General features: G+C 48.4%; 1 protein-coding gene across 16 annotated transcripts in view; it reads left to right on the top strand.

Moving 5' to 3' along the window:
• Positions 1 to 22,816, top strand: part of PC (pyruvate carboxylase) — a 259,664-nt gene that overhangs the window by 233,366 nt on the left and 3,482 nt on the right. For all 16 annotated transcript variants that reach the window (XM_083478197.1, XM_083478194.1, XM_083478192.1 and 13 more), the window contains 10 exons: positions 5,497 to 5,641; positions 6,110 to 6,199; positions 14,710 to 14,931; positions 16,105 to 16,261; positions 16,885 to 17,125; positions 17,379 to 17,628; positions 18,958 to 19,202; positions 19,932 to 20,111; positions 21,321 to 21,569; positions 22,332 to 22,472. In XM_083478197.1, coding sequence (XP_083334323.1) covers positions 5,497 to 5,641; positions 6,110 to 6,199; positions 14,710 to 14,931; positions 16,105 to 16,261; positions 16,885 to 17,125; positions 17,379 to 17,628; positions 18,958 to 19,202; positions 19,932 to 20,111; positions 21,321 to 21,569; positions 22,332 to 22,472 — 1,920 coding nt within the window. The remainder of the gene's footprint in view (positions 1 to 5,496; positions 5,642 to 6,109; positions 6,200 to 14,709; positions 14,932 to 16,104; positions 16,262 to 16,884; positions 17,126 to 17,378; positions 17,629 to 18,957; positions 19,203 to 19,931; positions 20,112 to 21,320; positions 21,570 to 22,331; positions 22,473 to 22,816) is intronic.

The raw sequence follows: 22,816 nt of genomic DNA, 5'->3' as shown, positions 1-22,816 counted from the left end.
ATGGCTGCTAGCCATAATGGCTGTGCTCTGCTTCATCAGTTGGAGGCAGGAATGCTTCTGAATACCAGTTGCTAGAGGAGGGGAGAGTGTTCTTGTGCTCAAATCCTGTTGTTGGGTTTCCCCATTGGGGCATCTCTTTGGCCACTCTGAGAAGCTGAACGAGATGGGCCATTGGCCTAATCTAGCAGGCTCTTCATATGTTCTTATGATGCTTCCGTGTACTTTCCCCTCCTCTTGAGTAGTCAACCTTCACCTTTCTGCCTGACTCACCATTCCCTCTGCTCTGGGGTAGGAGTTTTTTTGTGGAGAGGGGATCTGAGAGCCAGCCAGGATCCCGTGATACTGGAGCTGGTCTTCAAGCAGAGAGATCTGGGTCATCGGTTGGCCCCTCGGGGATCGATGACCCTGTGGGGATCTGCCGGAGGGTCCTGCTCCTCCCTCTGAGGAGAGACCTCAGGTTGAGCCCTGACAACTGGATTCTTAGGGGAAAGGAGGGCGGAATCTGAGGGAGTGTTGACTAGTGGTTAAGGTAGATAAATCCAAAAATTCCAGGGTTTTTCAATCTTTGCTTCAGCCTTCCCCAATTGGGTGTCTTGGTCCTCAATTCCCAGCAGCCCCAGCCAGCACAACCCTCATTTTAACTGAGCTGTGAGTTAAGGGCATTTGTCTGTATTTCAGCCTCTCCTGCATTGCTGTGTCTTGGAAGAAAAACATTGACATTGGGCTTTAATCACCATTACCCGCTTGTCGTCGCCTCCAGTATTTATTTTACTGCATTTATATCTTTTCCTCCAAGGAACTCCATAGTGTACATGGTTCTCCCCTTTGTCATTTATTCCCCACAACAATCCAGTTAGGTAGGTTAGGCTGAGAGGCAGCAACTGAGCTCAGGGTCGCCCAGTGAGCTTCATGGCTGAGTGGTGGATTTGAACCCTGGTCTCCGATGACCTTGTTGGCAGTTGTGCAGTTGCAACTCTGTCCGATGAGCATCAAATAATTTTGACAGGCTGGTTTTTATTTTTATTTCCCCAAAAATTTTCTTTCAACCATGTTACAGCTCATAAATCCTCATTTGTTTGTGCAGATCTGCTTCCTCTTTTATGAATCTATCGATCTGGTCTTCTTTTTCTTCTGTTCCGTTGTTTGTATTGCTGAAAAAACGTTTCGTGCGAATCAATAGCGTTCAGGTTTTGAAGAAAGAAGGCTGTCTAATTGCAAGTGGCAGCTTCTCCCTCCCTTTTTGAATTATAAACACCCTCACACTTCTTTTCAAGACCTCAAAAGGCATCTGTGCTTGGATTGTGGGAGAGGAGGGGAGGGAAATTTAAATAAAATGGATTATTAACTGAGTAACTGGCCAAAACCCAGATCCATCAGCTAAAAATCATTTTGTTGATTGACCACCTTGGAGAAAAGTCTGCTGGTGAGGGAGAGAACAGAGTCCTTTGTTAATTCCCAGAGAGAGACGTAGGATGCAAAGAATTGAGCAGAGATGCTTGAGAACTGAAGCTCTCCAGGAATCTCTAGCAATGCGGACAGTTTCTGATCAGATAATAAGGAATAAGTGCTGCCCCCTTCTGGAAAAGGCTGTCCATACTGCAAAAAGAATATTTGTGTGTGTGTGTGTGTGTGTGTGTGTGTGTGTGTGTCCCCCATCATTTCATTTCTGCAGACTTTCCTGCTTTTTCTTCCAATGATCTCAGATGTCAGTGGGAATTCCGCCAAGTTTCTAGGATATCCCTGCTTTTAGGAACTGCAGGCATCCATCAGATGCAATCAGATACGCATCAGATCCAACGTACCCGCATCTGAACTCAAGCATGCAAGATTCCTCTGGTGTGCGTGCATGTGTGCTTAAATCTATGGATTGCCCTTTGAATTAAAATCAATTGTTATGTAGTCAGAAGTATCCAATTCCCACTCACACACTCTGTGCCAATTAACCAAGGAGCAGAAATATAGCTGCATTAGTTGCCATTCCAATATTTTATTCCTCCTCATCTGCAAAGCATAAAGCTTTTAAGTTATTTTGCTTATTCCATTTATAATTTGAATTGTAAGGCTCGCAGTTCTCAGAGCTGTTTCAGAGATAACTTTTCTCTGCGATGCCCCCTCGCATTTGGAATGACACCCCACCACCGGAACACGTCTGCTCACAACACTGATGTCTTTCTGGCCACATTTGTAGGAATTTAATTCTGATTAGCCCAAAAACGAATAAGTAACGCTCTCAAGGGATTATGCAGTGCTAAACCTTTTATAGGCTTTTCCCATCAATTCATCATGTCCAAAGTGAAATGCAATGGAAGCCATTTTTAAAACCATCTAAAACGCAACAATAAAATATTATAATGAATGCCGTATGCTTTATTACAGTAAATGCAGTATGACTTCATTTATTTATATGTATGCTGTCATCTGCCTCCTTGGGACACAGGCCAGAAGACACGTCTCCCCTGCCTGTTGTTTGTCTCCCAAATCTAGTATATTGTGCTGATATAGGGAGGCTCCATTTAACTCCAGTGGCTGATAGTCATTCATAGAGCTACCTTCTGTGCAATTAGAGCAGCAGAAGAGGGCAATGGGGCCCTGATTGCATTTAAGAATCTGTGGGTCAGGAGGTTGGTTGTAGGGAGTTATAGCTCCTGGATTTGAGATATTCAAGAAATTTGGGGGAGGTCCACACACACACTTGAAACAGGTAAGAATGAATTCTTAGCTTGAAGAATTTTAGCATAAAATTTTCCACTCCGTTCCATCTGCTACCCTCCGCCAAGGCACAATTGTTTGAGGCTTTGCTTGATCTTTTCCAGACACACTTTTCTCGTCTGTACTGTAAATGGCATCATTTTATAAGATTTCCCCTTGCCTATTCAGTGTATGGACAGTTATGAAGTGCCAACTCCAGCTTCTAAGAGATTTATAAGCTAGGAATGGTTAAGTTCTGTCTCTTCTAAGCTAGTGACAACGAATAATGCGCATCTCCATAGCTCTTTTCGGCACAGTCTGTGTGAGTTAGCGTCTGAGAAGGAGGTAGTAGGCAGTCTGATCTTGGGGTGGGTAGCACTCCTTCTGAAGCAGCTATTGCCAACTTGGTGCCCTCCAGATGTTTTGCACCACAACCCCCATCAGCCATGGCTTCAGCCCTGGTGTAACACAGTCACACCAGCTCACATTTGATACCAGTAGGACCAATTGCTGTTTAGGGCCTGTCTCCAAGGGCTGCCACATATAGCAAGGCAGAGGGGGAGGGAGCGGCATCAACTCCTCTACAGCTGTTCTTTTGGAGGACAGAGCTGTCTGCCTCTCCTAAGCCAGCCTGCTGCCCTCCTGAGAATTGGAGGGACAAACAGTCCCATCGCCTATGTTAAAAAAAGATTTAACTGTTTCTGTACATCAAAATTTGAGGGGGGGAGCAGGTTCATGGTTTGGGGGTGCCAGTAGATGCAGCGCTTACTTTAGGTGCCCAAGTGGCATCTGGGCACAAAGGTTTTCTCCCTCTTTCTTAACACCAGAACTCTTAGAAGCTGTTGGAAGATTCAGGACAGATCAAAGAAAGGATTTCTTCATGAAGCGCATAGCTGAACTATGGAACTCCTTCCCACAGGAAGCAATAATGGCCACCAATCTATATGGCTGTAAAAGGGGACTGGGCAAATTAATAGAGAAGAAAGCTGTCAGTGGCTACTAGAAACAATGGCTGTGTTCTGCATCCATGCTCAGAGACTGTAAATGCTTCTGAATACCAGTTGCTGGAAGCCACAGGAGGAGGGAGGGCTCTTGTTCTCAGGCCCTCGGGCACCTGGTTGGTCACTGTGAGAACAGGATGCAGGACTAGATGGGCCATTGGCCTGAGGCTTTTCTCATGCTCTTATGCCTTTCGTCCTTTTGTTGAAGCTCCAACTAGACTGAGATAGCCCATCCACCGTTTTTTTAATACTATAATCACATCCAAGTTTGACAAGTGTCATGTGTTGTACGTGGGGCTGCAGGGGAGCGGGTGGCGCTGTGGTCTAAACCACTGATCCTCTTGGGATTGCCAATCAGAAGGTCGGCGGTTCGAATCCGTGCAACAGGATAAGCTCCCGCTGCTCTGTCCCAGCTCCTGCCAACCTAGCAGTTTGAAAGCACGCCAGTGCAAGTAGATAAATAGGTACCACTGCAGTGGGAAGGTAAACGGCATTTCCGTGCGCTCTGGCACTTGTCACAGTGTCCCGTTGCGCCAGAAGCGGTTCAGTCATGTTGGTCACATGACCTGGAAAGCTGACTGTGAACAAACACCGGTTCCCTCGGGCTGAAAAGCGAGATAAGCACCACAACCCCATAGTCGCCTTTTTTTTTAACCACATGGAAGGCTTCTGAGAAACTTCAGCTGTGGGCAAAAGACCACTGCAAGGTTGCGCAAGCCCCAGAGGACACTCCTCACCAGTTGAAACAGCTGTACTGACACACCATTGGTTTGCAAGCTGATTTTAAACTGATGGCTTTCAGGCCATTGTTTGCATGGGACCCCGATGCCTGAAGGACTGGTGAGCTTTCTGGGGCATTGCAGGCTGCATCAGGTGCCTTCAAAGGGGAGGCAGAAGAGATGGAGGGTTCAGTGTTGTTGTGCCTTCTGCAGAGACACCTTCGCTGCTAAACTTGAAGTGCCAGGGCATTCAACTTCCTTTTTTAAAAAAATCTGCCAAAGATTTTTTTATCTGCCAATAACTTTTGCCTGCATTGTTTTATTGTTCCATCTGGCGTTACATTTCTGACTTCACTGGCGTTGCTGCTGTTGTTTCTGACCTGCTGTTACACAATTGAAATGTGCCATGAGTCTGACTTGCAGTGAATCTGACCAGACAGAGGTTGACAAAGATGCCTCCTACTTCTCTGCTGCCGTGGCATCGCCAAATTGCCATCCAGCAGAGCTTTTCTGGGTGATAATTGGGCTATTACAAGTTCCTAGAATGGTTACATTAGATCCCCCCCTTGGGAGACCCACGTAATAAATTTGCAAGGCTATTTAGTTAGTTAGTTACACTTATTTGTTGGTTTCATATTGTAATTTTGTGTTGTGTAAATCACTTTGTTCACACCTTTGCACACTTGAAGGTCAGCTAAGAAATATTTTAAATAATAATGGGAGGAGGAGGCCAAAGCTGGTCTCTCAGCTGATCCAATGGTGTGACCCTGCTTCCCTTCCTTCCTCTGCTACAGCCCAATGGAATGACCAGCGGTTGTCAGGTGACAGCTGAAGGGGGAGGAGCCTGATGGAAGTGGGGTTTTTTCTCCAGCTGAGCCAATGGACTGGCCCTGCTTCCTTTCTCTTCCTCCCTCCGCTGTAGCCTGACACGATGGCTGCTGCCAGGTGACAGCTGGTGGAGGAACGGCAGTTGTTGCACAGATCTTGAAAGCTTAATGCTGACTGATAGTAGTGTCTAACCTGCCCGCCCCCCCCAAAAAAAACCCTGATGTGTGCCTCTTAGACTCTCATCTCCCTTTTCCTTTCAGACCAACATCCCTTTCCTACAGAATGTGCTTGGCAATGACCAGTTTCTCCGTGGCACCGTGGACACCCAGTTCATCGATGAGAACCCCGACCTTTTCAATTTGCGACCTGGCCAGAATCGAGCCCAGAAACTGCTCCACTACCTGGGTATGTGGGGGTGGGAGAAGGAGGCAAGTGGAGGACCTCATCATGTGGGAGCTCAATTCCAATTTTATCCAGGAGGAGAGTGAAATCAGGTTGGCATAGTCTGAATCACCTCATGGTTAATTCTTGGAAAGGGAGATGGACATTTGCACTAACAGGAAACCATAACCTCTGACCTGGAAGCACTTCTGTGGCATTTGATAAGAGGCTGTGATGAGGGGAGGGCTCTCTGTGGGTGCTTAGAGGCACGCTGTCCTCCCTTGCTTCACACATTCCAAGGGTTTCAGGATAGTTTCTGGAGCTGAACCAGCCTTTACCTTGTCCTGTGGCTTAAAGATAAAATAACTGAGCATATAGAAGAACAAGCTACACTGAAGCAGAGCCAGCATGGCTTCTGCAGGTTGTTGCTGTGAGCAGTTTCTGCCAGTCCCTGTCTTTATCTTAAAGTCTAACGCAGCTTTTTCTTCCCAGGCCATGTCATGGTGAACGGACCCATCACACCCATCCCAGTGAATGCCAGGCCTTCGCCTATTGACCCAGTTGTCCCTTCTGTTCCTCTGGGTGAGTTTGGGGATCTGACGGGAAGAGGCAGGCAGGCAGTGTGCCACCCCTAAAATAAGAGGCTAGACCTTTGGAACACTTTCTTCTCATCAATTTCCAGACGTACAAGGAATTTTTGTCACCCTCTGACCTCTTCCCCTATTGGGGAGCATGCAACATCTGAGAATCATGTTACCGTAGTTTTTCTCTGTGTGTATTTCAGATGCCAGACCCAGTCTTGCTTTCCATACAGGTGAAATAGCCCCATAGGCAACAATCTTCACCGGCTTCATTCTTCCCATGTGGAAAATCAAATTGCACAGTAATTTCTGTATCATAGTCCTGGGACCCTCTTTCTCCTCTGTCCCACCCCACTCCCACCCCCACAATTTTCCAGCTATACGCTCTTCCTATTTAAAAGAGGGCATCTCAGAGAACCCTGCAGGCAGAGACAAATTGAAATTTGACGTTTGGTTGGTACCAATCTAGGTGAGCACAGTGTAGGAGGAACGAGAGGCAGCTAGCCTAGATTGGAAAGCTTGCAATTTAATCCTCATACAGAGCTCTACAAACCTTCGGATGTGTCCAAATGCAACCGCTTTGTCTGAGAGCATAAAAAGAGGCTGTGGGATCAAGGCATCCTGTTCTCACAGTGACCAACCAGATGACTATGGGGATCCCAAAAGCAGATCTCGAGCCCACACATTGTCACTTCCAGTCCATAATTGAGTTAGGCCAGGTCTGGTTCCAAAAAGGTACACTGGGAAGAAAGGGGCCCAAGACCTCCCTCCCATGGGAAGAGACCAGGCAGCCATTATTCAGATCCCTTATGAGGCACAGAGGTGGAAGAAAAGAGAAACGTGGTAGTTCATTCAGTTAGTAAAGCCAGAGGTGAATTGGAGATGAACTAGACAGAAGGTCAACAGAAGTCAGAGGCCATAAGAACATGAGAAGAGCCTGTTGGATCAGGCCAATGCCTCATCCAGTCCAGCATCCTGTTCTCACATGGGCGCATTATGGGAAGCCTACAAGCAGGGCCTCAGCACTCTCACCTCTGGTGGCTTCCAGCAGATGGTAGCCATTGATAGCCCCCTCCTCCATGAATTAGTCCAGCCCTCTTTTAAAGCCATCCAACTTGGTGGCCATCACTGCCTCCTGTGGGAGAGAGTTCCATAGTTAACAATGTGCTGCTTGAAGAAGTCATTTTTTAAAAAATCTGCCCCGAATCTTCCAGCACTGGATGTCCATGAGTTTGAGAGAGAAAGAAATTTCTCTATCCCCTTTCTTCATGCCATGCCTAATTAGTAAAACTCCTATCTCATTATCTCTTACTTGCCTTTAAGCTACAAAGTCCCAAACACGACAACCTTTCCTCATAGACAAGTTGCTCCATCCCCCTGATCATTTTGGTTGCCCTTTTCTGAAGCTTTTCTAACGTTTTCTGTCTTTTTTTAAAAAAAAGGAAGAAGTTTAAAAGCCACTGCCGTGGGGCAGGATACTGGCTTTGGGCCAGGGTGCTGTGAGAAAGCCTGTTTCACCCCTCTGACATTACCTCCCCAGGGCTGCTCTTAGTGATCCTGGAGAGATGGGGAGACAAAAATACTTGCATTGTCTCTTTTTCATTCAGTGAGGCTGTTAGCCACTTGGAGAGTATTGAGAGTGATCTGGATCAGGAAATGGCCCAATTTGGTCGTGATGGGGTGGAGTGGTTCTAACCCAGAATAAAAAGACATGATGGCTATGCTCTGCCTCCATAGTTGGAGGGTGTAAATGACTATGAATACCAGTTGCTGGAAACTGCAGAAGAGGGGGACGTTTGAGTCCTCCTTGCCAGTTTCCTACAGGCTTCTGGTTGGCCATTGTGAGAACAGGATCCTGGACTAGGTGGGCCTTTGCCTGATCCAGGGAATCCTCCACAGTGGAATTCATTCCTTCCTGGAGCAAAAAGTGCTGGGTTCCCAGGACCAAATGTCCCAGCCTGCATCTCACAGCAGGAACTGGGGTTGCTGCGAGTGGGGGGGGGGCGGAATTCTCTGTCCATTTTGTTCACTTCACTCTGCTCTCTTTGGCTGAGGTGGGAGACAAATTGCTGTTCTGACTGATGGCATCCCTGATGGTAGGATTCCTGGGAGGGAGTTGGCACCCATGACTGGGCTTTTTTGAGGTGGGTGGAAGTGGGGGATACACCATCCTCCTGACAAATCTGGGCCAGATGCCTCTGGATCTCAGCCCTTTCCACCGCATAGCCAAGGGCTTTAGCGCAACTTTTGCCAAGGCATCAGAACGGATCTAAAGGGTAAGGCGTTGGGTGGCTGTTGGGGGCCATCTGGAAAATGTGTCATGAACGGGGGCAGGGGGAGAAGCAGAGGCGGCATGTGCCACATGACATGATGCATAATTTAAGGCTCTTCTGTCTCTTGGAGTTGCACCAGGGCCCATGAGCTGGATGCATTTCAGAGAAGGCTGCACACAGGCTTTCCCTTTCCAAGGCCTTGCGATTTGGAGTCTTGGTGGCCTGCAGTACAGGCAGCTCCCCATTTATGTGCGTTCAAGGCACACACGAGCACAACCGCGTGCATCACCATGAACTCGGAAGTGGTACGAAACGGAGCAAAAATGGCCCTAAAAAAGCACAAAAATGGCATCGTAAACAGTGCCTAGCAATCCCGCGAGCCTTTGCAAGTGCAATCCTAGGAGCCCTTGCACCAACCTGGCATAAGAAAATAAGAAATGCCTTATACTGAATCAGACCATTGGTCCATCTAGCTTAGTATTGTGTACGCGGCTTTAAATACCAGGATTGGGAACATGCTGAAGCCGGAATAAGTGGTCACAGTTCCTTCATGGAGGTTTCATAATCCATCAGCCAGCGCTTCTCTGATGGTTTGAACTTGCCCCTCACCACAGAGGGACAAATCTGTCAATTTTGGTTCCTCCCACTTTCAAATTTTCCTGTTCAGTTTTCCACATCTTTGCATCAGTTGGCAGCATCCGTGTAGCGTAGTGGTTAGATCAGGGGTCAGCAAACTTACCGCGCCTCGGGCCAGTGTCTCCAGCATCGATCGCACGGTGGGCCGGAGGGCGGGGAGCACGTGCCCATTCGTGTGCACACACGCTATTTCCGGCGCACTTCCGGGTCAGAGGAGCACCGAAAATAGCTTGTGTGCATGTGCACAGGCCTCCTTCTGGTGCTCTTCTAACCCGGAAGTGGGCAGCCTCGCAGCGCAGCGCTGGTAAGAGCGGGCAGTGGCAGCGGGGGTCACCATAGGCCAGATAAACAAGTCCCTCAGGCCTTAGTTTGGGGACCCCTGGGTTAGATTGTCAGACAAGGACCTGGAAAAGACCAGGGTTCAAATTCCCGCTTGGCTGTGAAGCTCACTGGATAAGCTTGGGCCAGTCACCTGCCTGCCTGACAGGGTTGTTGTGAGGATTAAATGAGGACAGGGAAAATCACCACCTTGAGCTCCTAGGAGAAAAAGGTAGGCTACAAATTATTATCATTATCATTAACGTAAGAGCCTGTCCATGAGCCCTAGAAAAAGTTTTCTCTATCCACTTTCTCCATGCCAGGCATCATTTTATAAGCTTCAATCATGTTGCCTCTTACTCGCCTGTTCTTTCAACTAAAAATTATCATCATCACCACATGAAAATGTGTCAGCATTTTCCTGTGCATTCCCCCTAACACCCACACCTTTGCAAGCAATTTCCCCTAATATAATGCATTTTTATGATACTTTCACTAATACTTGCATTTTATGTGCACGCTTTCCCTTGCTATGAATCCAGCATTGGGAACATTAAAAGAGGAACGAAAGGAGGACTCCTCAACCTCTCGTTCCCCATGCAGGGAAGGAACACCAGAACACAGCATCAAGAGCTCTTTGGAATTCCTTCTGGCCAAATCAGGTTGGGATGATGGGCTAAGGGGTCCAAGGAGGGACTGTGCCAGTGAGTGACCAAGCCACCGACCGCTGGATCCCACTCCCTCGTTGGAACTCCATGTCCTTCTACCTCTCAAGCTCCACGTGGTCCAGTTAGTGTTTGAGACAAACAAAGCCCCATGCGCAGCGGTCCACAAGTGGTGACAATCAGCTGGTCATTGGGTCTTGGGAAGCCCTTCTCAAGACCCAGCAAGCAGCAGACCATTGGTGCTTTGCAGGCTGTCCTTCTCCCCACCTGGATCGGTTTCAAGCGATGCAGGCAAAAAACAATCAGCTGGCATCATGTGACGTGAATAACAGGTGGCCAGCCCCGCCCACCTGTCAAACCTGGGCTGCGGTGAGGGAGATAACAGTCAGGCCCACTGTCCAGATCCAGTTCACCACCCCTCAACTAAGTCATACTCAGAGCAGACACACTGAAATCAAGTCCATTGATTTCAACAGGTCCCCGCGGAGTATGACTGACATTAGATATCGCTCAGTGTCCTTTTTCTATTTTACAACAAAATGGTGCTTATCATTCCCAGACAAAGGTGTTTTAAGTGTTGGGACAGCAGAAGCAAATCCCAATCCACTCCTGTAATCGCCACGGTGCTATGATTGAGTGAGTTTTGGAATGCAAAACTACACATGCTCGGAGTTGACAAACTTTGGGCGTTTATGTGTGTGTGTGTTCATTTGTATGTTTTGCCCAATTATTAAAGATGTAACAGCACTTGTAAAGCATAGTGGTGGTGGAAGAGAGAAGGCAAATATTAACTGTGTGCTCCACAGCTGAAGTAATAGATGTGGCTGTCTTTAAAAAAAAAAATGTTTTTGGGAAGGATACGTAAGATTATGGACCTGAGGGTCTAAAATTACCAAGCAGCTTCTGTGAACTGGAATAGTACCTGGTGATGTGCTGTTCCATCCCACGCCCAGAGAAAAGCCTGCATTCTAAATGAATTATGCAGATGAAGCTAATTTGCATCGATGTGCATAATTCTGTTTAACCATGGAGTAAGGAGCGCCTGGCACCCTCTGCTTGAGTGGTTGGATCCTGTTTATTATCCGCAGATAGAAAATGCTAATACTTCACATTATATAGCAATTTCAGAGTATTCAGGGCATTTTGCATACCTTAACACAGTCGTCCTGAAAGCTACTAGGTCAGTGTATTGTAGATAAGGGTTCTAAGCCAGGGAGAGCCTAATGACATCTAGGGTGCTTCTGTTTGGGGGTTTATTGTGGCATGGGGGATAATAAGATGAAGGACCCTTTTTGCACCTTGGCCATTGTTGACATCCAAACGCCAGACTGTTTTTACATTCCAAGGAAAATCTGATATTTATTTATTTTTATTTTAAAAACCCACACACATACACTATTGCCTATGACCCATTTACAATCCTAGAATCATAGAACTGCAAAGTTGGAAGGGACCCTGAGGATTATCTAGTCCAGCCCACTGCAATACTACTGGGTTGCAGCATTAAGCCCCCAGACTGGAAACACCCCCGGCGAGTTCATGGCAGAGGTGAGACAACCTGACCAGGGCAGAGCAGCGTGAAATAAGGAAACTGGGGAATTTCTCCTTCACCTACTTTGCAATGCCAAAGGTGTATTCCCAAATACAGTTGTACCTTAGAAGCTGAACAGAATCTATTCCGGAAGTCCATTCGACTTCCATAACATTTGGAAACCAAGGTGCGGCTTCCGATCGGCTGCAGGAAGCTCCTGCAGCCAATTGGAAGCCGCGTTGGACGTTTGGGTTCCAAAGAACGTTCGCAAACTGAAACAATCACTTCCAGGTTTGCGGCATTCAGGAACCAAAACGTTTGACTCGCAAGGCAGTCGGGAGCTAAGGTATGACCGTAGTCACACCCGTAACTCTTCCACTTGTGTTTTGAGGGGTGTGTTATCTTGTCTCCCAAGTGGTAAGAGACTCCAGGGGTGCCAGCACGGGCCCACAGTTCAATTTCTTTGGAATGAGGCTTTCACCTGGCCTACTGTATAGAATCACCTCTGCAGCCCCAGCTGCTTTTGCCTCTGGCTCTGCCCACCACCTGCATTTGGCCCTCAGAAGGCTGTGCAAAAGATCAAGCCGCCCTCAGGCTGAAAGAGGTTTCCTTCCTGTGGATTGTAGCTTCACTCAGTTCATTACATTTAACTGAGCAGCTCTCAAGCGCTGGCATTGACCGGGTGGTTATTTCATTCATGGTCAGCAGAGGGAGCTGTCGCCATCAATGCAGGGAACTTGTAGGGCAAAGGTGTGGAGTGGGCTGGTTTGGGCTATTTCCTGGGTGTTGTGTGTCTTTGCCTGCTCATTCCTCTAATTTATTCCATGCCGGGGATTAATAGGAGATGAAAATAACAAAATTAAAATGATAATCGGAAATTAAAGTGCCAGTCATAGAATCATAGCATTGTAGAGTTGGAAGGGACCTGAAGTTCACCTCCATAGCACAACACCATTTTACAAATCTGTGGCCCACCTGTGTTTAGAATATTGTACTCTGTCCAATTCTGGTCACCTCACCTCAAAAAAAGTTATTGTAGAGTTGGGAAAGGATCAGACAAGAGCAAGCAGAATGATCAAGGGAGTGGAACAACTCCCCTATCACAGAATCCTAGAGTTGGAAGGGACCACAAGGATTATCTATTATGGAAGGCTGTAGCATTTGGTACTTCTTATTCTAGGAAGGAGGCAAGGAAGAGCTGACATGATCAATGGAGAAAGTGGACAGAAAACTGTTTTTTTCTCATAGCAATGGAACTTGTGGGCATCCATGTTAGGAGAATCAGGACAGATAAAGGAAAGGGCTTCTTCAGTCTGCACAGAGTTTCACTATGGAACTCCCTGCCACAGGAGGCAGCGATGGCCACCAACCTGGATGGCTTTAAAAAGAGGATTGCACAAATTCACGGAGGAGAGGGCTGTCAAAGGCAGAGACACAGTGCTATGCTCTGCCTCCACAGCTGGAGGCCGCAATGCGTCCAAATACCATTTGCTGGAAACTACAGGAGAAAGCTCTTGTCCTGTTCACAGGTCAGCCACTGTGAGAACAGGATGCTGGACTAGATGGGTCATGGGCCTCAAACAGCAGGGCTTTTCTGATGTTCTTAGATCTATGCCCAGGGCTAGAGGAGAGGCGGCTTTTTCTCCTCCACCTGACTTAATCCACGCAATGCAGGCTGGGTTCCCCTTTTGCTGAAATGCAACGCAAACAACCCCCTGTGAAAATCTGCGGGTGGGAGAGGAAGAGAGAATCTGCTTGTTTCTCGTTAACGCCTGCTAAATATTTGATGGGTCTAACGAGCCGGCGTGGAAATCTTCATAAGTGCGCAGGGTGGCGGGGAGGGAGCGGGGGTGGGGGCAGGCAGATATAATAGCCGCCTGATTTACAAGCCTCCCTGCTTTTTTATGATTGATACGTGAGGTTCAGTTTAATTATATTGGATTCCAGCCTTGTATCATTATTACAGCAGTTTATTTTCTTTGTCAGCGGTTAATCCCCAACCTAAGCCAAGCATTAAGAGAATGAAATAAGGCTGTTTAAATCTTATTAAATTTCCCCCGAGCCAATAGTTAAATCCGTGGCGTGTGTATGTGTGTGTCTTAGAGGAGATGCTGCAGATCCCGGAAGAGGTAGCCCTCGCCGCTTCTGTAAGCGGGACGCACACACAGCCCACAGGCTTGTTAGCTAATGGGGCATTGCATAGGCAAGCCTTCCCCAACCTGGTGCCCTTCAGATGTTTCGGATCAAATGTCCCATTAGTCCCAGCCAGCATAGGTAGGTCCAACACCAGCGAGAGGCAGTGTGGTGTAGTGGTTAGTGTGTCAAACTGTGGAACTCCTTCCCACAGGAGACAGTGGGGGCCGCCAGCCTGGATGGCTTTAAAAGAGGAAGGGACAAATTCACAGAGGAGGGTAAGGTGGGTCAATAATGCCCACGATGACAGTTGGAGGCAGAAATGCTTCTGAATACCAGTTGCTGGAAGCCACAGGAGGTGGGGGGTTGCTCTCGCACTCAGGTCCTGCTTGTCGGCTTCCAGTTTAGACACCTCGTTGGCCCCTGTGAGAACAGAATCTAGGACTAGATATGCCATTGGTCTAATCCAGCAATCTCATCTTACGTTCTTTCGTGGAGAGCATTCGAGGCCTTCACACCCACACTGCAACCACATTTGCTGCCTTGAGTTTCTGTGAGGGAAAAGTAAGTGGGGCAGGAGTGTTTTAGCTTCTTCTGCCCTCCCCTCCCAATTAGTGAGGGAGTTTCCTGGAACTGGGGAGGTTTTCAATCTCCAGGAAAATCTCTGTCTGTCCCTCTCTTTCTCTCTCTCTCTCTCTCTCTCTCTCTCACACACACACACAGAGAGAGAGAGAGAGAGAGAGAGAGTCTACACAATTAAAAGGCTCCCCCCCCCATACCAGTTCAAGATGGCCATGCTGCTGGGACTGATGGGAATTGGAATCCAAACTAAGTGGAGGGCACTGGGTTGGGAAAATCTCTTCCCAACAGTGGCCAGTCGAGCTATTTCCACAAAGTCCTCTGATTCCGTTTTCCCCCTGTGTTCACCCCTCCACTCCCTGTCTTTCCATAACAGGTCAGCCCCCCACCGGTTTCCGAGACGTCCTTCTCCGCGAGGGCCCTTCCGGGTTTGCCAAGGCCATTCGCCAACACCGGGGCTTGCTCCTGATGGACACCACCTTCAGGGATGCTCACCAGTCGCTTCTGGCCACCCGAGTCCGCACCCATGACTTGAAGAAGATCTCACCCTTCGTGGCGCACAACTTCAACAACCTCTTTAGCATGGAGAACTGGGGAGGTAAGAGGTCTCCTGGGCCAGCTAGAGGGGGCTGCCAATGGCTGCTGAGCCACAACAGCTGTGCTTCCCCCCAGAGTCAGACGCAGGATGGCTCTGAATGCTACTTGCTGGGAATCACAGATAGGGAGAGCCATGCTCTCGCACTCGGGTCCTGCTTGCGGGCTTCCCATTGGGGCATCTGGTGGCCGCTGTGGGATCAGGATGCCAGACGATATGGGCCTTTGGCCTGATCCAGCAGCCAGGCTTTTCCTATATTCTTCGGGCGAATGCTACCCTCAGCAGCAGGCAATTCCAGATCGTCTTCGGTTATTTAGTATTAAGGGAGCCACACTGGGCACATGCTCTTCCATCTCTTCTGTTTAAAAAAAATTATTTTTATTGAATTAAACATGAACTTGCACTGCAATAACACACAAGAACAAACAAAAAAACACAAAGCGAAAGAAGAGAACTGAATAAGAACTAAAGTGAAACATGAACACACTCAAATTTGGCTTGTTTCATTCACATTCCCTGGGAAAAAATGTTATTATGACAAGTGTTGGAGGTAGTAACATTTTGAAAACAATTTATTTTGCTTATAAATATCAGGACATCGTCCTCAAGGTCACATGATATTCTTACATAAAGCTAAGAAATCCAAATTGTGGCATATTTCACAGGAGGCCTTTGAACACTTCATCATTAGTACATGAATTTTTACCGCACAGCTGAAAATAAATCTTGATTTGTGTGTCCTCTGGTATGCCTTAATTTTTGAATTCAGTACATTCTCGTGTCCGTTCTCTTCCTAATTATTACCATTTTGTAGAAGCTGAGCCCTTGAGGCTTTCCAAATGAGCCTGGGGAGGAAGAGGGTTCAAATCTTGAGCCCCCAATTAAAAGCTCCTCCAGACATGGCTACCAGACACAATGGTTGTGTTCCACCTCCACAGCCAGAGGCATCAATGCTTCCAAATGCAATTTACTGGAAACCCCAGGAAGGGAGAATTGCTCACGTGCCAGGGTTCTGTTTTCTGGCTTCCCAGAAGAGGCAACTGGTTGGCCACTGTGAGAATAGGATGTTGGACTGCATGGGCCATTGGCCTGATCCAGCTAGCCCTTCTTATGTTCTTGCAACATTGCACTGATGCTCTCCTCCCTCTGCCTCCCCCTCCTGTCTACCATCCTCAGGTGCCACCTTTGACGTGGCCATGCGCTTCCTCTACGAATGCCCCTGGCGCCGCCTCCAAGAGTTGCGCGAGCTCATCCCCAACATCCCCTTCCAGATGCTGCTGAGAGGGGCCAACGCTGTGGGTTACACCAACTATCCAGACAACTCTGTCTTCAAGTAAGTTCCTTGGGTGATGATCTGCAGTCTGGCTTCCCAATTATGCAGGATAAGCACATTTTCTAAAATTACGTGAGCAGTTTGGGGAGAAAATAGGACTGACTCAGACAATTGGTTCATCTAGTTCAGTATTTCTTACACCAAATGGCAGCATCTCTTTGGGATCACGGGCACGGAGTCTCTCCCAGCCCTACTTGAAGGTGACATCTGGGGTTGAACCCGGGACCTTCTGCATGTGAGGCAAATGCTCTACCATTTGAGCTACGGCCCAGTTTGTATTTGTATGCCACTTACATTTCAGCAAATCTCTACTCAGTTTACAATGTGTGTTAAACTAAGTAGCTTAAATACCGATTCTGCCTGGATAGCTCAGTTGGTAGGGCATGAAGCTCTAAATCCCAGGGTCATGAGTTCAAGCCCCACCTTGGGCAAAAGATTCCTGCATTGCAGGGGGTTAGACTAGATGACCCTCTGCAATTCTGCGACTCTATAAGGCAAATGCAAAACATGGCATTCTATAAAATAGGATGTGAGGTCTGTGGGATGGGGGTTGGAATTCCCTCATGCCCCCCTTGTGCCCCAAGCCCTCTCCCCTCAGCGATCCTGCATGTTCCCTTCCTCAGGTTCTGCCAAGTGGCCAAGGAGAACGGGATGGACATTTTCCGGGTCTTTGACTCCCTCAATTACCTGCCCAACATGCTGCTGGGGATGGAGGCGGCTGGGCAGGCAGGAGGCGTGGTGGAGGCCGCCATCTCCTACACAGGGGATGTGGCTGACCCTAGCCGGACCAAGTACAACCTGGACTACTACGTCAACCTGGCCGAGGAGCTGGTCAAAGCTGGCACCCACATCTTGGCCATCAAGGTAAAAGGAGGCCCGCCACTGGTCTGAACCCCACACAGCGGAGGGGCTCATTCCCTTCCCTGTTTTGGTTCCCACTGCATCCGCCTTTTTCCTTGTGGCTCCTCCCATATTGTGCTTTGGCTCCTCCCCTCTCACTGACTCCTCCTTTAATGAAGCCCCGCCCCTGGCGTTACCCTCCCCCACCTTGCCCTCACACCAAATCCCTCTGCAGTTCCCACCTCGGCCTCCCTGAATGCCTCTCTCTCTTTCTCAGGACATGGCCGGCGTCCTGAAGCCACAGGCCTCCTCCATGCTGGTGTCGGCGCTGCGCGAACACTTCCCCAACATCCCGCTGCACATCCACACACACGACACTTCGGGCGCTGGGGTGGCCTCCATGCTGGCTTGCGCCGCCGCAGGGGCCGACATTGTGGACGTTGCCGTGGACGCTATGTCTGGGATGACCTCCCAGCCGAGCATGGGGGCCATGGTGGCCTGCACCCGCGGGACTGAGCACGACACAGGTGCGGGAATCGGGCACAGGGATGAGGGAGGGGCTTCCAGAGATTAGAGAGGCGGGACTTCCTCTTGAAGGAAGGGAAGCTGAAGACCTTGAAGTTTGTCCCTGGCGTCAGTGCTGTCCCTGGCCGCAGAGGCACCATACATTTAAAGCACTATGATACCACTGCAAGCCATCATGGCTGTAAATACTGTTACAGCACCTTGAAAGCAGCACAAGGTTGGGTATTATCTCTGAACTTGTTCTGAAACGTTCCAGGAAAATACAATTTCCCCCCACAAACTTGTTGGGTTAGTTTAGGTGTATTCTTTTACAATAAATTAGCTTAATCATAGTTGCTATAAGCCAAATTTTCTCAATCCATTCAGATGTATTAGGAAGTATGCTTCCCCCTATTTTTAGCTATTATAATTTTAGCAGCAGTTATAAGGCTGAACACTGTTTCTTGATCATTTTCTATAATAACCTATTTTAGATGACCAAGCAGAAATATTATTGCTTCCAAAGGGTATATAATATCCTAACCTATCAGAGATATTAGCCTGAATGGTTTTCCAGAATATTTCTATTTGAGAACAATCCCAAAAGATATGTATGTAATCTGCCTTATTTAATTTGCATAGCCTTTTCAATGTGTGGTGTGAATGTGACCCATACTTTGGAAGCTAGCTAAAGGCATGTCTTTTTACTACAGCTTTTGAAAATTCTGATGGTTTACCTTCTTATTGAGTAACTCTATGCTGCTTCTGATGTTAGTGAGACGGTTTTGATGTTATTTAAATTATTAAGAATTTGGACACTTCTTCCTAAAACTCCTGATTGTTTTGTAACCAGCTGTGGGACCTTTTGGTGAAGGGTGGGTAATAAGACACATTTAAGAAATTGCTACTGCAAGATGTGGCAAAGGCTTCAAAAAGAGCTAGCCCAAAACATTTGATTGCCTGAGGCAAAGAACAAAATGGCTCCCTCTCTCCCTTACACATAAGAGCCAACCAGTTGGCAGTTGTATCTTTCTTCAAGACTGGTGATGGGGCCATACCTTCCACTGCCCCTGAGAGCAGCTTAGGGGGTGCAATGCAGGCACAATTCTGCCCCCCAGCACCTCGTCATTGATTCCCAACCCCTAGCATCTGCCCCCTGAGGTATTCACCTCATCCTGTCTAATGGAAGGGCTGGCCTCCATGGCTTGTAAAAGAGGATTGGACAGATGCATGGAGGAGAAGGCTTTCAGCATCTGCTAACCCCAATAGCTACTGTTCCCCACCTGGGCTAAAGCAACAAGGCTGCCCATTCCTACCCCACTACATAGAGCTCTCTTCCCCCCCCCCCTCAGGCATCCAGATAGAGAAAGTGTTTGACTACAGTGAATACTGGGAGATGGCGCGGGGCCTCTATGCCTCCTTTGACTGCACGGCCACCATGAAGTCCGGCAACGCGGATGTGTATGAGAACGAGATCCCCGGAGGCCAGTACACCAACCTCCACTTCCAGGCCCACAGCATGGGGCTGGGGAACAAGTTCAAGCAGGTGAAAAAGGCCTATGTCGAGGCCAACAAGCTCCTCGGGGACCTCATCAAGGTAAGTGGCGCCTCGTCCAGGGCCCAACTCCCAGCGGCTTCCCTCCCATCCACAGCAAGGAGAGGAGGAAGGGTGGGCCTTTGGGGCAGCCAGGGCACCAAAGAATCTCAGGGTTGTGAGTTCGAGCCCCACCTTGGGCCAAAGATTCCTGCATTGCGGGGGGTTGGACTAGATGACCCTCGTGGTCCCTTCCAACTCTGCAGTTCTATGATAAAGATTCCATGGGGGCTTTGCGCTTTGGGGTTGGAGCGACTCCTCTGTGAAGGCCGATTGTAGCATTTGGGACTTTTTTAATTAATTAATTTTTAATTAATTAATTTTTATAATGAATGATTTTAGAATGTTGTTTATGTTGTACTTTTGTACTGTTTTATTGTTGTTAGCCGCCCTGAGCCCGGCTTCGGCTGGGGAGGGCGGGATATAAATAAAATTTATTATTATTATTATTATTATTTTTAATTTGGAGGAAAAGCAAGTGGAGAAAAAAGTTTGCAAAATTCTGCATGGTGTGGAGAAAGTGGATGGAGAAAGGCTTTTCCCTTTTCCCGTGACACTAGAATTTGGCAACATCCACGGCAGATGGATGGATTAATTTATTTATTTGCTTTGTAAAATTTCTATGCCTTTTGACCATAGGGAGAACCAGTGGCTCATCGGCCCTCTCCCAAGAGGGAGCAGTCTTCTCACCTTTTCCCTCTTCTTCCCCCCACCCCTTCCTGCTCCCTGAAGGTGACGCCCTCCTCCAAGATTGTGGGCGACCTGGCGCAGTTCATGGTCCAGAACAACCTGACGCGGGAGGAAGTGGAGGCTCAGGCGGACGAGCTCTCCTTCCCGCTCTCGGTGGTGGAGTTCCTGCAGGGCTACATTGGTATCCCCTATGGTGGGTTCCCAGAGCCCTTCCGCTCCAAGGTAAGCACCTTTGGTGTCAGGCATGGAGAGTTCTCCCCTCCCTTCTGCAACTTCCCAGATAAGAATTAACGAGCAGTTGATAGATTCTTAGTCCTTTTATTACAGCGTCATGTTGCAAACACAAATACATAGCTCTCTGTAAGGAAGCAGTTGCCTAGTCTAATCATTCTTCCGGCTACTGCAGTATTTTGGGCACCAACAGGAAGTTCCTCCCTCCCTCTGACTCCTTTCTTCTCTGATACGTTCTGATCTCCGAGTCCGAGGGGAAGTCCCCCACATTCTCAAGAGACGTCTCATAACTGGGTAACTCCCCCCTAAGCTGTTCAGCTCCTGCCTCTCTCTCTGCTTCTGAACACGCTGTGAACAAGGGAGGCGACTCTTCCCCCTCCAGCTCTCCATTGGAGAGAAGCTGGTCTGCCACAGAATGCATCCCCCAGTCCTCGTCTTCAGACCATTCCCTGACATTGGGGTTCCATGGATGATAATCGTATCAGACATGGGGCTGCCACTACTACTCATGTTGTTTGCCAACACAGCCTCTTCTTACTCCCACCACCCCTCTGGTCAATGACCAAAATAAATCAGTTCATAACTCCCACCACTCCCTTTACCCCTCACACAAACCCCCAGCCCCTCATACCCCTACCATTCCCACAGCTTCTTCAACCAACATTTTCTTCTCAGTTCCCTGCAACGCTGCTTTACTCAAACTTCTCTTGTTGCTTTAGACCACCAATTCCTCCTCTCCCTTTTCCCCATCCTGATTTCATGCAAATCCTACACTGTGGTGGTGGGGCATTTTTATGTATTTAGGGAGATAGCCAGGTCAGTCAGACTCTGAGGAGACGCGTTGAAATCAGCAGAGTTAAGTTACATCAAGTCCACCAAATTCAGAAGGTCTACTCTTGAGTGGGATTAACTGGGTCACACCTCAGGAAAATCCTTCTTAAGCAAGAAGACATTAGAAGATCTTTCTTCATTTCGGCTGGTAACATCTTCCAGAGGGCTGGAGGCACAACACTAAAAGGCCCATTTCTTACATAAGCAAAGCACACCTCTGGAACATTCAGTTCTCTCAGCAGTGCCCTGTCTTGAGTTTCCAGGTAGGGATCTCTGGTCCTCAGTTGTTTCCCAGCCCCTGGTCAAGACCAGTCCGCCTGAGTCACCCCATCAGGGACATGAGCTGTTGTCTCCTTTGCACTCCTCCAGGTATTAAAAGACCTGCCCCGCGTCGAGGGCCGCCCGGGAGCCTCACTTCCCCCCATGGACTTTGTGAAGTTGGAGAAGGAGCTGTGCGAACAGCACGAAGAAGAGATCACCCCAGAGGACGTTCTCTCAGCTGCTATGTACCCCAAGGTCTTCAACGAGTTCAAGGATTTCACAGCCAACTTTGGCCCCGTCGAATGCCTCAACACCCGCCTCTTCCTGGAGGGGCCGAAGATCGCGGAAGAGTTTGAGGTGACCCGAAGGGTGGTGGGGCAGAGATTCACACAAGCCCCTTTGCCAAGAGGCAGAGGGAGTGGGGCGCCTCCAACCTGAGTGTAGGTGCTCTTCCCCAGTGATCTGGGGGTGGGGACCATTTTCAGAAGCTGGCAATGTCTCAATGAGGGACAGTTATTTGCCCCTCCCCACACTAAGGTACCTTTGGGGCAGCAGTACCACGTAGCCAGACTGGACGTCTTTCCTAACCCAGCCTGGAAATGTTATTGCGGAGCAGATGTTTGGTCACTGAGCTAAAGTCGTGTCCTCAAAAACAAAACACTGTTCTAGTCTGCATGTTTCTGCATAAAGGGCTGGTCTTAAATAGGAATCAGCCTGGATAGTTCAGGTGGTTAGAGTGCAGTGCTAATAACGCCAAGGTTGCCGGTTTGATCCCCGTATAGGACAGCTTCATATTCCTGCATTGCAGGGAGTTGGGCTACATGATTCTATGAATCTGCCTCATCAGTCAGACCGTAGGTTCATTTAGCTCAGTATCCTCTTCACAGAAAGGCACAGGAAACAGCTGCCTACTAAATCTATCTGGCTCAGTGCTGTCTACACTGACTGGCAGCAGCTCTCGGTAGGTTCCCGAAGGTGTCCCCCAGCCTTACCTGGAGATGCCAGGGATTGAACTTGGGACCTTTCTGCATGCAAAGGAGATGCTCTTCCCCTGAGCTTTAGCCTAGCAGGCCCTCCAGGGCCCGGGAACTCAGAGCTCACTGTCTTCCCAACATGTAGGTGGAGCTGGAACGTGGCAAGACCCTCCACATCAAAGCCTTAGCGCTGGGAGACTTAAACCGGGCTGGCCAGAGGGAGGTCTTCTTTGAAATGAATGGGCAACTGCGCTCCATCCTGGTCAAGGACACAAAAGCCATGAAGGTAAGATTACCCTGCGGATTTTGCGTGCTGCAGCAGAAGCTAACTTTAGTTAAATGTATATTGTTGTTGTTGTTGTTGTTGCTGTTGTTGTTGTTGTTGTTGTTGTTGTTGTTGTTGCTGCTGCTGTTGTTGTTACCCCGTCCATCTGACTGGGTTGCCCCAGCCATTCTGGGTGGCTTCCAACAAATTATAAAACCATAATCAAACATCAAATGTTATAAACTTCCCTACACAGGGCTGCCTTCAGATGTCTTCTAAAAGTCAGGTAGTTGTTTATTTCCTTGACAACTGACGGGAGGGTGTTCCACGGGCGGGTGCCACTACCGAGAAGGCCCTTGAACCCT

This window comes from Podarcis liolepis, assembly GCF_965112155.1.
Source record: "Podarcis liolepis genome assembly, chromosome: 15".
NCBI classification, from domain to species: Eukaryota; Metazoa; Chordata; class Lepidosauria; order Squamata; family Lacertidae; genus Podarcis; species Podarcis liolepis.
The sequence above is the reverse complement of the archived record's forward strand: the minus strand, read 5'-3'. Positions and strand labels throughout refer to the sequence as shown.